General features: G+C 42.9%; 1 protein-coding gene across 1 annotated transcript in view; it reads right to left on the bottom strand.

The window, feature by feature from the left end:
- Positions 1 to 11,713, bottom strand: part of LOC142492551 (thioredoxin-like) — a 71,217-nt gene extending 59,504 nt beyond the window's left edge. Inside the window, exon 1 of the mRNA XM_075595254.1 lies at positions 11,556 to 11,713. Coding sequence (XP_075451369.1) covers positions 11,556 to 11,666 — 111 coding nt within the window. The 5' untranslated portion in view covers positions 11,667 to 11,713. The remainder of the gene's footprint in view (positions 1 to 11,555) is intronic.
- Between the last annotated feature and the right edge of the window lie 625 nt (positions 11,714 to 12,338).

The raw sequence follows: 12,338 nt of genomic DNA, 5'->3' as shown, positions 1-12,338 counted from the left end.
ATGGCCGGCCTTAAACAGCTCCTGCACTACGTTTGCACCGCAAGCACCGTCGCTCGCGCGATGGAAGCAGCCTAAGAAATTAAGCTGTATGCAAAGACAAAAAGTGCAGCAAACAGCCAAGAAGAAACTGCCGACAGCTAGCATGAAGCCACCATCCTGTAAGGAAAGGGTGAGAAAAGGGACAATGTAATAAAGTCCCAAGTCCCACTAAACAGGTACAACTAGTATCCTGTTTCAAGAGTATTACGCAACCTAAGCAAACAGAACTCTGCTTACACGAAACATGGAACACAGCCTTGTTAATATTTTATAGAGGGGGGGGGGGGAAACCTATGGCAGGTTCTCAGTGTGGTGGTGTTTACATTGCTTCAATGTTGTGGGCGGAAAATATTTATTTACCTATAAACAGGGGAAATGTAAATGGTGTGTTGCTTGATTTTGAAAGAAATGGAGGGTGTACACCTTGTAGTTTTTCAGCTGTATTGGATAGCTCCATGGTATAACATCTTTCCGGGTACTCACACTAGACAGCAACTGCACACTGCTAACTGTCCAAAGCAGAAACACAAAACTTGGCACTACCAGTTTTGAAAATAAAATATTGTCGTCAAAGTTTCTTGGTACAGTTACACCCCCATCAGGACAGCAAGAGCCCACCCACAAAGGGAGATACACACACACACACACACACACACACACACACACACACACGTTTGCAGAAGTATTCACCCACTACCGATAATGTCACAGTTGTTAAATTACAAATAATGTATTTTCATTTGTTTTAAACAAACAATTTTTATTCAAAGCTAAAAAGCTGTAGTAGCTAAACTGAACACTGTTATATGAGAAAGAGGAGGAGGAGGTTAAATGTTGGCAGAGGAAAAATAAACCAGTGAAATGTACTGTTTGCATAAGTATTCACAGCCCCTTAAGTCAGTATTTGCTAGAAGCACCTTTTGCAGCAATTACTGCTATTAGTCTTTTTGGATCAGTCTCTACTAGCTTTGTACAGTAGGATGGTGACATTTTTGCCCATCTTCACTGGAAAATTGATCCAGTTCTGATCATTTTGTTGGGCACATTTTTAATTCAATGGCCTAATCATTTTGTCTGCATATATTTTGATATAAGAGCCCTAAAGAATGTAAACACGTGAGCCAGACTCCCTGCACTCCATAAAGCCATATAACCTCTGTTAACGTAACATTAATACTTTCTTCAATAAAGAAAGAAACTTATTTTAATGTCACCTAAAGCCTAGCACTATGAAAAATGGACGTTAAGGAAGATGATTTACAAATTAAACGTAATTTTTTTAAATTTTATGCAACGGTGTTTCCCTTACCCTAAGGGAGATTTGGCCATTACTTTACATGTGGTGTACATGTGGTACCTGCTGGTAACAGGAGGGCTGAGTCGTCTGCCGATGGTAGTTGGGACACAGAACAAGGCTTCTGGGGTTCATACCCTACATATCACCTTAGCAGTACAGCACCTCTTTCTGCCGTAGGCTCCAGGGAACTGAAGATCTCCCACGGTAGAACCGATAACCTTTCCCCCCCAGTAAGTTTACACATCAGGCCGGAGGTATATGTAAACAGGAACAGTTTATTGTCTCTATGTGCAGCACAGTACACGACAGGGATCTGCCCAAACAGTCTCTCACAGCTACCCACGGAAGGATGGTCCCTGAACCTTCACTACAGGCCAAGGGCACCCGCAGCAGTCCCAGCTCTTTCCTGCCCCCTAGCAGAGGCAAGGTATGGTCCACACTCACTCTCCCCGAAGGGAAGAGGACAAGAGAAAGCCCAATATGAAGGCTCTTGGTGGTGTGACAGGCCCCTCAAGCGGGTAGAGGCAATACTGAATTTGGGGTGGCACTGCCCTTAAGTATAGCCAGGAGGAGGGCACCAGGTCTGTTCCATGATTGGACATGCTAAGGTCTGATGTCACCGCCTCTTGCTGTCACTGAAGTGCAGCTCCTTGGAGGGGGAAAACCCAATGTCAACTACTGGCAAGACCTGCTTATACCAGGGCATACTGCCAGTACAAGGGCAGAATAGTAGCCACAGGTGGCCTGGCTACACTTATGTATTTATCAAATGTTTCACCAGAAAGTAACATATTGAGAGTTACCTCGTTTTCAAGCATGTCCTGTATGACTTAAATAACGTGGTGTTATTTCTCTTCACTATTACCTTCTACTCGCCTCCAAAAGTCCCATTTCATTGTGTGGGTAACATCAAGACTTCAATAACGTCACATTATTGGAAGATAATGTAGTGCTATCCTGAAATGACTACCATGCCACCATGGATGTTATTTTTGCTTATAATTAGCTACATAGATAGGGTGGTTAATGCAGGGTAAATAACGCCCATACAGCCATTACTTAATGTCACATTATCTACCCTGATTTTACAGAGTTTAATGCATCTAGTGTTCTTCAAATTCCAGTCAGCTCACCACCTCTGATCCTTCTGCGACGCCGATATTGGGACCTTCTCCCCAGCTGTGGGAGTCTCTGCCGTTAGCTCCATGAGCTCGGTCACGTCACTTCCGGTTTTCAGCTTGTTGGCTAGCCAACAAGACGAAAACTGGAAGTGACATCCGATTGAAACGGACAGGACGGAGCTCATGGAGATACCGGTAGAGACTCCCACAGCTGGGGAGAAGGTCCCAACATCGGCGTCTCAGAGGATCAGAGGCAGTGAGCCGATTGATCACTCACGATGTCCTTATATTGTCAACTGCTTTAATTGATTGTAAAAATATAAGAGCCATACTCACAATCTATACAAACATAAAAATTCATTTTCTACGGATTTGTGCCGTTTTGCTGTTTTTTCTACCCTGAGGTGCATCTCTCAGTGTATACAACCCACAACATTTGCCACAGATTTGGATTTGCGTATATAACATCGTCTACACTAAGTAGGCACAACATATGAGCCAAGATAACAGCTTATTACCCCTTTGATGAAAACACCTGCACTTAGATGTTTTATGTTTTCCTCTTGCCGATTATATCCCATGCTCCCCATGGAATTTGAAGAACATTGCAGCCTTTCTGGGACCAACTGAGACAGTCCCTACCAGAGGGTCTGAGCAGTGGAGTGTGTGTATGTATATGTGTGTGTGATCACTTTCTTGCATCACTTTAATGCATCTAGGCCAGTGTGGGGGCACCACTGTAATAGTGCTTAATCCTGAAATTGCCAGGATAGCAGTGATTGAAGGATTTGCCTGTCATTTGTGAATTACAAGTAACAAAGTTCCTATGTGTAGTCATGGACAATCTATAGCTTTAAAGGGCTGTATGAGTTACAAACCATTAATCTTATATGCATTTAAAACAGAGCTGCACGACAAGCAGTCATTTTACGAGTTCAATAGAAATTAAACATTTATGCTTGGGGTCCTTGATCATCCAGCAAAAGTTGTAGAAAATGGTGGAAGGAGGAACGCACAACTTTGTGATGCAGGGGAAAAAAAAAAAAAAAAAGGATCTGGTCACATCACGTTACTTGAAAAAAAGCTGCAAGTAAATTCCACTATAAGCAGCTTGTCTCAATCATACATGATGCAGAGTGATGGTTACAATGACAGAAGCAGTGTTTTGGGAAAACCCTTCATCAGATCCCAATAGCAATAGGGGTGATTCAAACCCCATTAAAAACACCCAAACATGCCCATCACCTGCTAAGATATCACTATGGGTGGTATGGTACCCTATCCAGTCCTGTTTTATCTTTTAAGAATACAACCCAATTTTTATATTAACAGGACTTAAGGCTTTTTCCTGATCAGTGCATTCAAATCGGATGTTGTTCTAATGTTCCTACCCGTAGCACAACATGTATAGGTGGGTAACATGTCCCATTGTGTCTTCAAGTGCAACTCATTTTCACTATGAACAGGACCGTTTAAGCCGGTTCCCTCATTGGGTCATTAAATCAGAAATAGTACCTACCTGTGGTACAGCAAATGATGCACAATAGTCTATGAATGCTAGTTATTGGTATCTACTGTAGGTACCAACCTAATTTTGAGAGTTGGATCAGAAGGTACAGTATTTTTTTAACAGGACTGTTTAAAACGGTCCTGTTATTTTTATTTTTAGTTAGAGGCGCCTCAGATACTGTACTGGGAGCAATGTGGTCGAGTGCCCGTACAGAAGTAACGTAATATATAATTATAAACATGTACAGCATAACATTTTCATATGAAAGAATGCGTCATGTCTGTCAGTGTCCCAGTGTACGGCTAGCGGCCGTAATATAGTGTGTGAACAAACACAGTCATTCAGTGCCAATATATGATAATAGAAGCAGGACTTCTGTACATACATTAAATCATGGTGAATTACAAAGGCACCGTAGGCCGAGAAAGTAAAAAGATGATCTGCGTTATTGTTAATATGGACTTAGCAGGATCGTTGTTGTAGGCTTAAGACAGAACGCAAGTATGTAATAACCCTAAGATGGGAACATTTCAAAATGTCAGTTGGCATTAGTGAAAACAGGTTGCACTTAAGGACACAATGGAACTTTGATGAAATCACACAAATTCTACATGTTGGACTACGGGTAGGAACACTATCCCATTTGAATGCATTGATGAGGGAAAAGGCTTAAACACACATATGTTCATAGAGAAAACAGGTTGCACTCTTGAAAGTCAAAACAGGACATAGAAAGGATACGATACCACGCATATCGATATTATGTACTACATACTGCCATGTGTATCCTTATTGATAATCTGTATAAGTGATGGTTAACAATCTGAAAACCCTGGAGGTAGGTGTATTGTTTTAACTTAAATGAACCTCGCATTGCAACACACACACACTTTTGTTTTAACTACGTGCTGCTCACATTGTACTTTCAGCCTCCTGATCGACTACTTAGTATCACGTACATACAAAAAAGGATAATTGAACGTTGCTACTAAATGTTATTGGTTTACCTGGGAAGTATACTGCTATATGGTGTCTCACACACATTAATGACCAAGTGTGTACCATGAAAATATGGTACATATTGGCACCCATCTTAGAAGGGGAGAGGTTTCACCGATTTATTCTCTCATATTGCAGCTGTTTTTTCCCCCAAAACGTTGTGCGTCTGTTACTGTAACCATCACTCAGCTTCAAATAAATCTATGTATGACTGAGCCAATCTGCGTGTAGTGGAATTCAAGCAAAGGGCGACAGGACTTGCTGCTTTTCTTCAAATCCAGAAAAGGTTGGCATCTCTAACTGAAGACATTAAGAATTCTTTAAACCAGTAGTGTCAGTCAGGTCAACCTGTTTAACATCCTTTAGTGCCAAGAAATCACAGATGCCGTGTCTGCATCTTCTCCTCATAGGCGGCCAGAACCAACTGTACCCTGGAATGCGTTAGACTCATACCTGCAAAGAAAATATGCAGGGCACTTACAAAGAGTTATTCCTTAAACTGCAATAGCCTCAACCGGGGCACAATCACACAGAAACTCCTATTGAAGTCAATGGGAGGATCCCTGCAACAGTGCCCCCATCAGCACAATCAAAATGTTATGAATAAACCCCCTAAGATAAAAGCACACATCCAAGACATTTATGAAAGCAAGGAGAAAGGTATGGCATCCAACACATGATATTAAGTGCAATCCCACGTAGCCAGCAAAAATACATTAGGATTGGCTCACATCAACTAAGCTAAAACTGCCAATAGCAAAGATCTGGATTATTTAGTTTCTCTAGAAATAAAAGTATCAATCTCCCCTACTCAAATTGTTACTTTCTCCCGGGTGAGAAAAGTGCTACTTAGACACCCCCCCAGCCCCCTCTCCCCTCAGATGTTTAGATACTGTATTTACCTTTTTATGTTCCAGTGCTTCTGGTCCCTTTTAGGAAATCAATATGGCAGCCATCTAAGACTCACTCCCAGCAGTTAATAGGAAGCCACAATGTTAAGAGCAGGACTTCGCAGCTTTCTATTGGACAACCCTGGTTGCTGCCATTCATTTTACGACTGCACAAAAAGGTAAATTATATTGAAGGCTCTGATTGGGATTCCCGTTACAATTACTCAGGAGATGGGGGGGGGGGGAGGTTATGTCTGTGCAAACTCTTGTTGAACACAGTGCCATCAGACAAAAGGGGGCATCCTGAGGGAATCATGCCCTTCCTAAATATCAGATTACCATGTTTACCAGCAAAAAGGGAGACGTGGCTCTCTCCAAAGAGGAGGGAAAATGGAAAACCCAGTTACATGCACTCACTAGATGCCTCTATAGTAGAGTTTATGAGATGACTAGCACTCAGTGTTCGGTAAAGATGGGTAGGAGTAGTTACCCTGAACAGGTAGAAATTAGAAATCTAATGAGTAATACAAAGTAAACTTTATTTATACAAACAATAGAAAATTATAGGGGTATGTAGGGTAACCTAAAGATTGGTGAAAGCTAAAACCACGAGATAGTATTATGTAGGTACTTTCATAGGCAGGTACTGTTAATGATTGATCTACCTATAAGGCTACAGCCCAAGTCCTCCCTGCTGCACGTACGCCTGGCGGCATGGCAGCACGCAGAGACTACAGCCACGATTGGCGGTCTGTAGGGGAGATCTAGGGAGAGCGAGGGGGCATATCTGCCCCGCCATTGGCTTCGAGCAGCCACGTGACGACAAAATTCTTGTCTTCCCTGCCAGCGTACGCGTCAGCACTTTGGGCGCACACAGCCACTGGGGCCTGCCCCATAGAGGGCTGTGCTGTGGGGCACACACGCCGTAGCAAATGCTGTCATGACCACCGTGGACTCAGCCTAGAGTTGCATAGGTGATCTAAAATGCCTACAATTTGGGGGATGAGAATAGTTAGTTACTTGCCAAAATAGATGTCAGACCTGTTGGTCGATACAAACTCAGGAGGTCCTCAAAGTTCATATCCACCAACAGGTCTGGCATCTATTTTATTAATCTCCGATTCTTACAGCTACCATGTGTTCCATAGCAAGCCATTAGTAACACTAATGGAGACAATCACAAATAGAATGAACAATGTCATGCTAAGGGGAAGGCTCTAACCATCACGTGTGCACTTGTGAGGCGGATGGGAGGAGGGGCTACGCGCCGACGTCACTGCACCGACATTGGCTTTTGGCAGTCACGTGACCGGCCCTGCGCTTCCCTCAGCGGGAAAACTTAAATGTGTCTGTCGGCTGCAATTCCACATGCCTAGGCACGCCTGCGGAAGCGCCGTCTAAAGCCGTGCTAATAGGGATAATGTTTCCCCTCAGCGCGGCTCAGAACGTTTTTTTTGACCATGGCCCTGGCCTAACTGGATGAATTGATTATAATGTGTTAATTGCACCAAGGTTCCTACCCCCTAACCGGACCCCATACCTATTTCTTTAACACCATTTGAGAAAAATGTGTAAAATACAAAGTATTAAAAAATAATAATCAACCAACTAACTATAACCCCATACATGTCAACTGCCATTAGTACGCTACTGTCAAATAAAAACATTATATTTGTAGGAAATCTAAAATATAATAGATTTGTCAATGGAAAATGGCCCCCTTCGAAAAACAAACACATGTAAAGCTTTCACACAGTCAGATTTGACCTCTTCCAGTGACTACAACGATAACACGAGAATAACCAAACAAAATGTAAAAATAAATAAATAAATAATGGTGACCGTTCTGTGGTGTGTTGCAATATATTAATAAATATAGTTATAGATATGCAATATATTAATAAATATAGTTATAGATACACACAACATACTCGTGTATTAGTCCTGGTTTCACATCCCCATGGCCAAAAATATTCCATATATGGAAATACTAGTCCACACATAGCGATTACGGACTTTAAGGCATTTCCTTACAAATCAAAAGGACAACAGAGCTGGGATAGTCAATCAAATAAAGGGCTTGCAACCTTTATCCAAACCTTGATTTCAATTAAGTGCTGGAGTAGCATGCAAATACACTACAGTACAATGCTTTACAAACTGACTTCACAGATGCAGTTTCTGCATCTATCCTAGGACACCGCCCTGCACTGTTTGACGTACACCTACAACAAAAAATACCCAGAGGAAAAAAAGAAATGCACACAAATATTCTCAAATTAGATTACATTACACCCAAATAACATTTATGAAGGGAAAGTCGAAAATATTGTATACAGGTTATTAGGGGGGAATAAATGCAAAATCGGTGTGTAGAAATATATGCACAAGGAAACTAAGCTGCAAATGACCTGAAAAAGTATTAAATAAGCAATACAAGCAACACGTGAAAAAATAATAATATTAGATATAGAGAGAGACCGTGTCAGTCGAGCTTCATAATCAAAAACGAATGTACGATACCTTTCTGTGGCTAACTAAATGCTTTTATTTGTGCGAGCTTTCGAGATATATTGATCTCTTCTTCCGGCGGTGTTACAATAGATAAAGCAAGAAATGGTTTTACATAAAAACAGTGCATCCTGGAATGTATCTGTGACTGAAGCCTATCCCTCCACCCCCGTTCAGTACGGTGTGTGGTGTGTGGGTGGTGTGTCTGTGTGTGGTGTGTCTGTGTGTGGTGTGTCTGTGTGTGGTGTGTCTGTGTGTGATGTGTCTGTGTGTGTCGGTGTGTGTCGGTGTGTGTCTGTGTGTGTCTGTGTGTGTCTGTGTGTGTCTGTGTGTGTCTGTGTGTGTCGGTGTGTGTGTGTGTGTGTGTGTGTGTGTGTGTGTGTGTGTGTGTGTGTGTGTGTGTGTGATGTGCCTGTATATAGTGATGTGCCTGTATATAGTGATGTGCCTGTATATAGTGATGTGCCTGTATATAGTGATGTGCCTGTATATAGTGATGTGCCTGTATATAGTGATGTGTGAGTGTATATATATGTATAGTGATGTGTGTGTGTATATATGTATATATGTATATATATGTATATATATATATATATATATATATATATATACAGTGTTCGACAAACCTATACATTTGCTCGCCCCGGGCGAGTGGATTTAACATCGTGGCGAGCTCCTATTGGCCCAAGCAGCAAACGTTTGTTACTAGGTGGCGAGTAGATTTTTTTGTGTTGCGAGTAGATTTTTTGGTGATTTGTCGACCACTGTATATATATATATATATATATATATATAGTGGTGTGTGTGTATATAGGGGTGTGTGTGTATGTATGTATATATATATATATATATATATATATATATATATATATATATATATATATATATATATATATAGTGATGTGTGTGTATATAGTGGTGTGTGTGTATATATATATATATATAGTGGTGTGTGTGTGTGTATATATATATAGTGATGTGTGTGTGTGTATATAGTGGTGTGTGTGTGTGTATATATATATAGTGATGTGTATGTGTGTGTGTATATAGTGGTGTGTGTGTGTGTATATATATATATATCCCCTCTCACTCCACACACACCTTGTGTAGAGCACAGTTTATACTGTGGGCTCTCCATTCATTTTTATTCACACTGATACACATACACACTCTTTCTTCACTTGCTTTCAGTTACCCTTTGACACCTCCAGCCATAAATCTCATCCACACCGGGGTAAGGACCAGCACAGATAACATTCCAAGAGACACTGTTTTTAAGTAATCCTTGCTTCATTCATTGTAACATCGCCGGAAGAAGAGATCAGTGTATCTCGAAAGCTCGCACAAATAAAAGCATTTCGTTAGCCACAGAACGGTATCATCTATTTATTTTTTGATTATTGAAGCTCGGCTAACACGGTACTGATACCTCTACACATATATATATATATATATATATATATATATATATATATATATATATATACATACACATACGTGTATGTGTACGTATAAAGTGTCCACAGTGTATACACTCCCACCTATTGTAAAGCGCTGTACACACTGTGGGCCCTTTATAAATTTATATTTACATACACACACATCCATCACTAACATTCAGGGACCATTTAACACCTTAAGTCATAAATCACATACTGTAAAGGGGGGAGGGATAGGTTTTAGTCACAGGTAACATTCCAAGATGCACTGTTTTTAAGTAAAAACTTTTCTTGCTTTATCCATTGTACCACCACCTTACTGCAATACCCCCCCCCCCCCTCCTCCGGGGGCAGCGCAACCCTCCATCTCCCGCACGGGCAGGGAGGCAGCCACAGGGAGCGGGGCAGAAGGGGGACACATCACCCGCTCCCCCCTTCCCCCCCCCCTCCGGGGGCAGCGCAACCCCCCTCCATCTCCCGCACGGGCAGGGAGGCAGCCACAGGGATTGGGGCAGAAGGGGGACACATCACCCGCTCCCCCCTCCCCCCCTCCGGGGGCAGCGCAAACCACCCTGCATCTCCCGCACGGGAGGGAGGCAGGCACAGGGATCGGGGCAGACCACACAGCGGCAGATCGGGAGTGAGCACAAGTCACTGGGAGACTCATGAAAAATCATGAGCTTCCACTGACAGACAGAAGCAGAAAAAAAACAGATCCCTTCACTAATTATGTCACCAAATTTCGCCAATCAATACATGGAGAACGAATTGATCTGCAGCTATACAGTTCTTTAGGTAATTAGAGATTGCACACATGAAACTATTGAAGTAAAAAAATAAATTAAAAAAAAAAGACTGAACTGCAGCTTTAAGTTTCAATCAATCCTTCAGTTAGTGTGACTCAGCAGCTACAATGTATATTACTAAGGTAACATAATCTATTGTTACAGTTAAAACCTGCTATTCAAATCAAAGGATGCTCAATACATTAAAACGCATTAAAAATGGCATTAAGAGTTCATGGATATTGCTTGGATTGCCACTTTAAAATAAATATGCCTTTTACCGACATATCTGAAAAAGATGAACATTTAAAAAAAATTAAAAAAAAAACAGGAAAAGGTGGTGGTGATTTTAAGTGCTAGGCTCCTTACTTGATATTTTTATTTCACTAAAAGTGTATGATTTATAAATACCGGAGGTCAGTTTTTATGTTTCTATGCAGGCCACCCAAGGGATCCAGAACAGTGACTTTGCCAAGTGAAGGTAACCTGCAGTATGATGAGAAGTTGGCTAATGAGGCTTCAAGTCACTGGCAGTGACAGCGGAGACGGGACGTGGGAAAGACGGGGCGCTGTGCGAGCCCCCCGGGGGCCAGCAGCTCTGAGCCCGATGCATCCTGCTCCCTGTATCCTCCTGCCTACAGCATGCAGGGGCAGCACCTTGCAACAACGGTATGTGGGCACCTGCCTCACCCACACTCTCTGGCGGTCCCGTGCTGGGAATGAGAGCTAGGAAACGTGCAATACTGCAGACACCGCTCACAGCTGTGTTTGTGATCCCAAGGATAGAGAAATATAGAGATATACACACTTATTTTCAAACTCATTCATCCACCTTAAACCATGGTAATATATCAAACACATTGTGATACATAATAACACTACTTCTACTAATAATAACATTCGTGCCCCCATGCAGTGAGTATAGAATTAGTGGAAGTGTCTGTGCATTGCCCCTCCCTCTTACCAGATTACCGATGTGTCGGACCATGTTCAATGGCGGGGAGGGGGGCAGTGCCAGGAGCTTCGTGTGGCAGCACAAGCAGGCGAGGAGTGACTGACGAAGAGAACAGGGCATCGGGGCAGGCCAGGGCAGGGGGGCTGGGTCTGGGGAGGAGGGGGCTGGTTCTGGGGAGGAGGGGGCGGGTTCTGGGGATGAGGGGGCGGGGTTTGGTGAGAAGACAGGGGTCTGGAAAGGAGGGGGCGGGTCTGGAAGCGGAGGGGGCGGGGTCTGGAGAGGGGAGTCAGAGACACGGACTAGGGAAGGCGGGGCGGAACCTAGAGGAGGCGGCGTGGCCATAGCGAGGAGAGACTGCTACAAAGCCAAGAGGCAGGAAGAGCGCGTAATAAGAGATTACGGGCGGAGTCATGAGAGGAAAGGGCGTGGCCCGCGTTGCTTGGCTAGAAAGTCGCTCTGGAGAAGTTGCAGCGGGCCGGGGACTCACGGGCTAGAAAGAGGGGGCGTGGCTAACGGTCGCAAGGAAGGTCATGTCGGGGGATGTGGGCGGGACTAATGAAATGTTGCTCCGCACAGCCAATGAGAATGCGCAGCGGTACCTAAGCCCCGCCCTTTGCACGTGGTGCTGATGGGTAGCTTGATGAGCTTGGACGGCTGATTCGCACTGTCAGGGAGTATAATGTAATCAATGTTTAGTTGTTGCTGGGTAAGCTCCCATGCTGGAAATGCGATGATTTTAAGGAGCCTAAATTCTATTTTTTTTTTCACACAACTGAAAAATAATGATTACTG

This window comes from Ascaphus truei, chromosome 1 (genome assembly GCF_040206685.1).
Source record: "Ascaphus truei isolate aAscTru1 chromosome 1, aAscTru1.hap1, whole genome shotgun sequence".
Lineage (NCBI taxonomy): Eukaryota > Metazoa > Chordata > Amphibia > Anura > Ascaphidae > Ascaphus > Ascaphus truei.
Note: the sequence above shows the minus strand (reverse complement) of the source record. Positions and strands in the feature narration are given on the sequence as shown.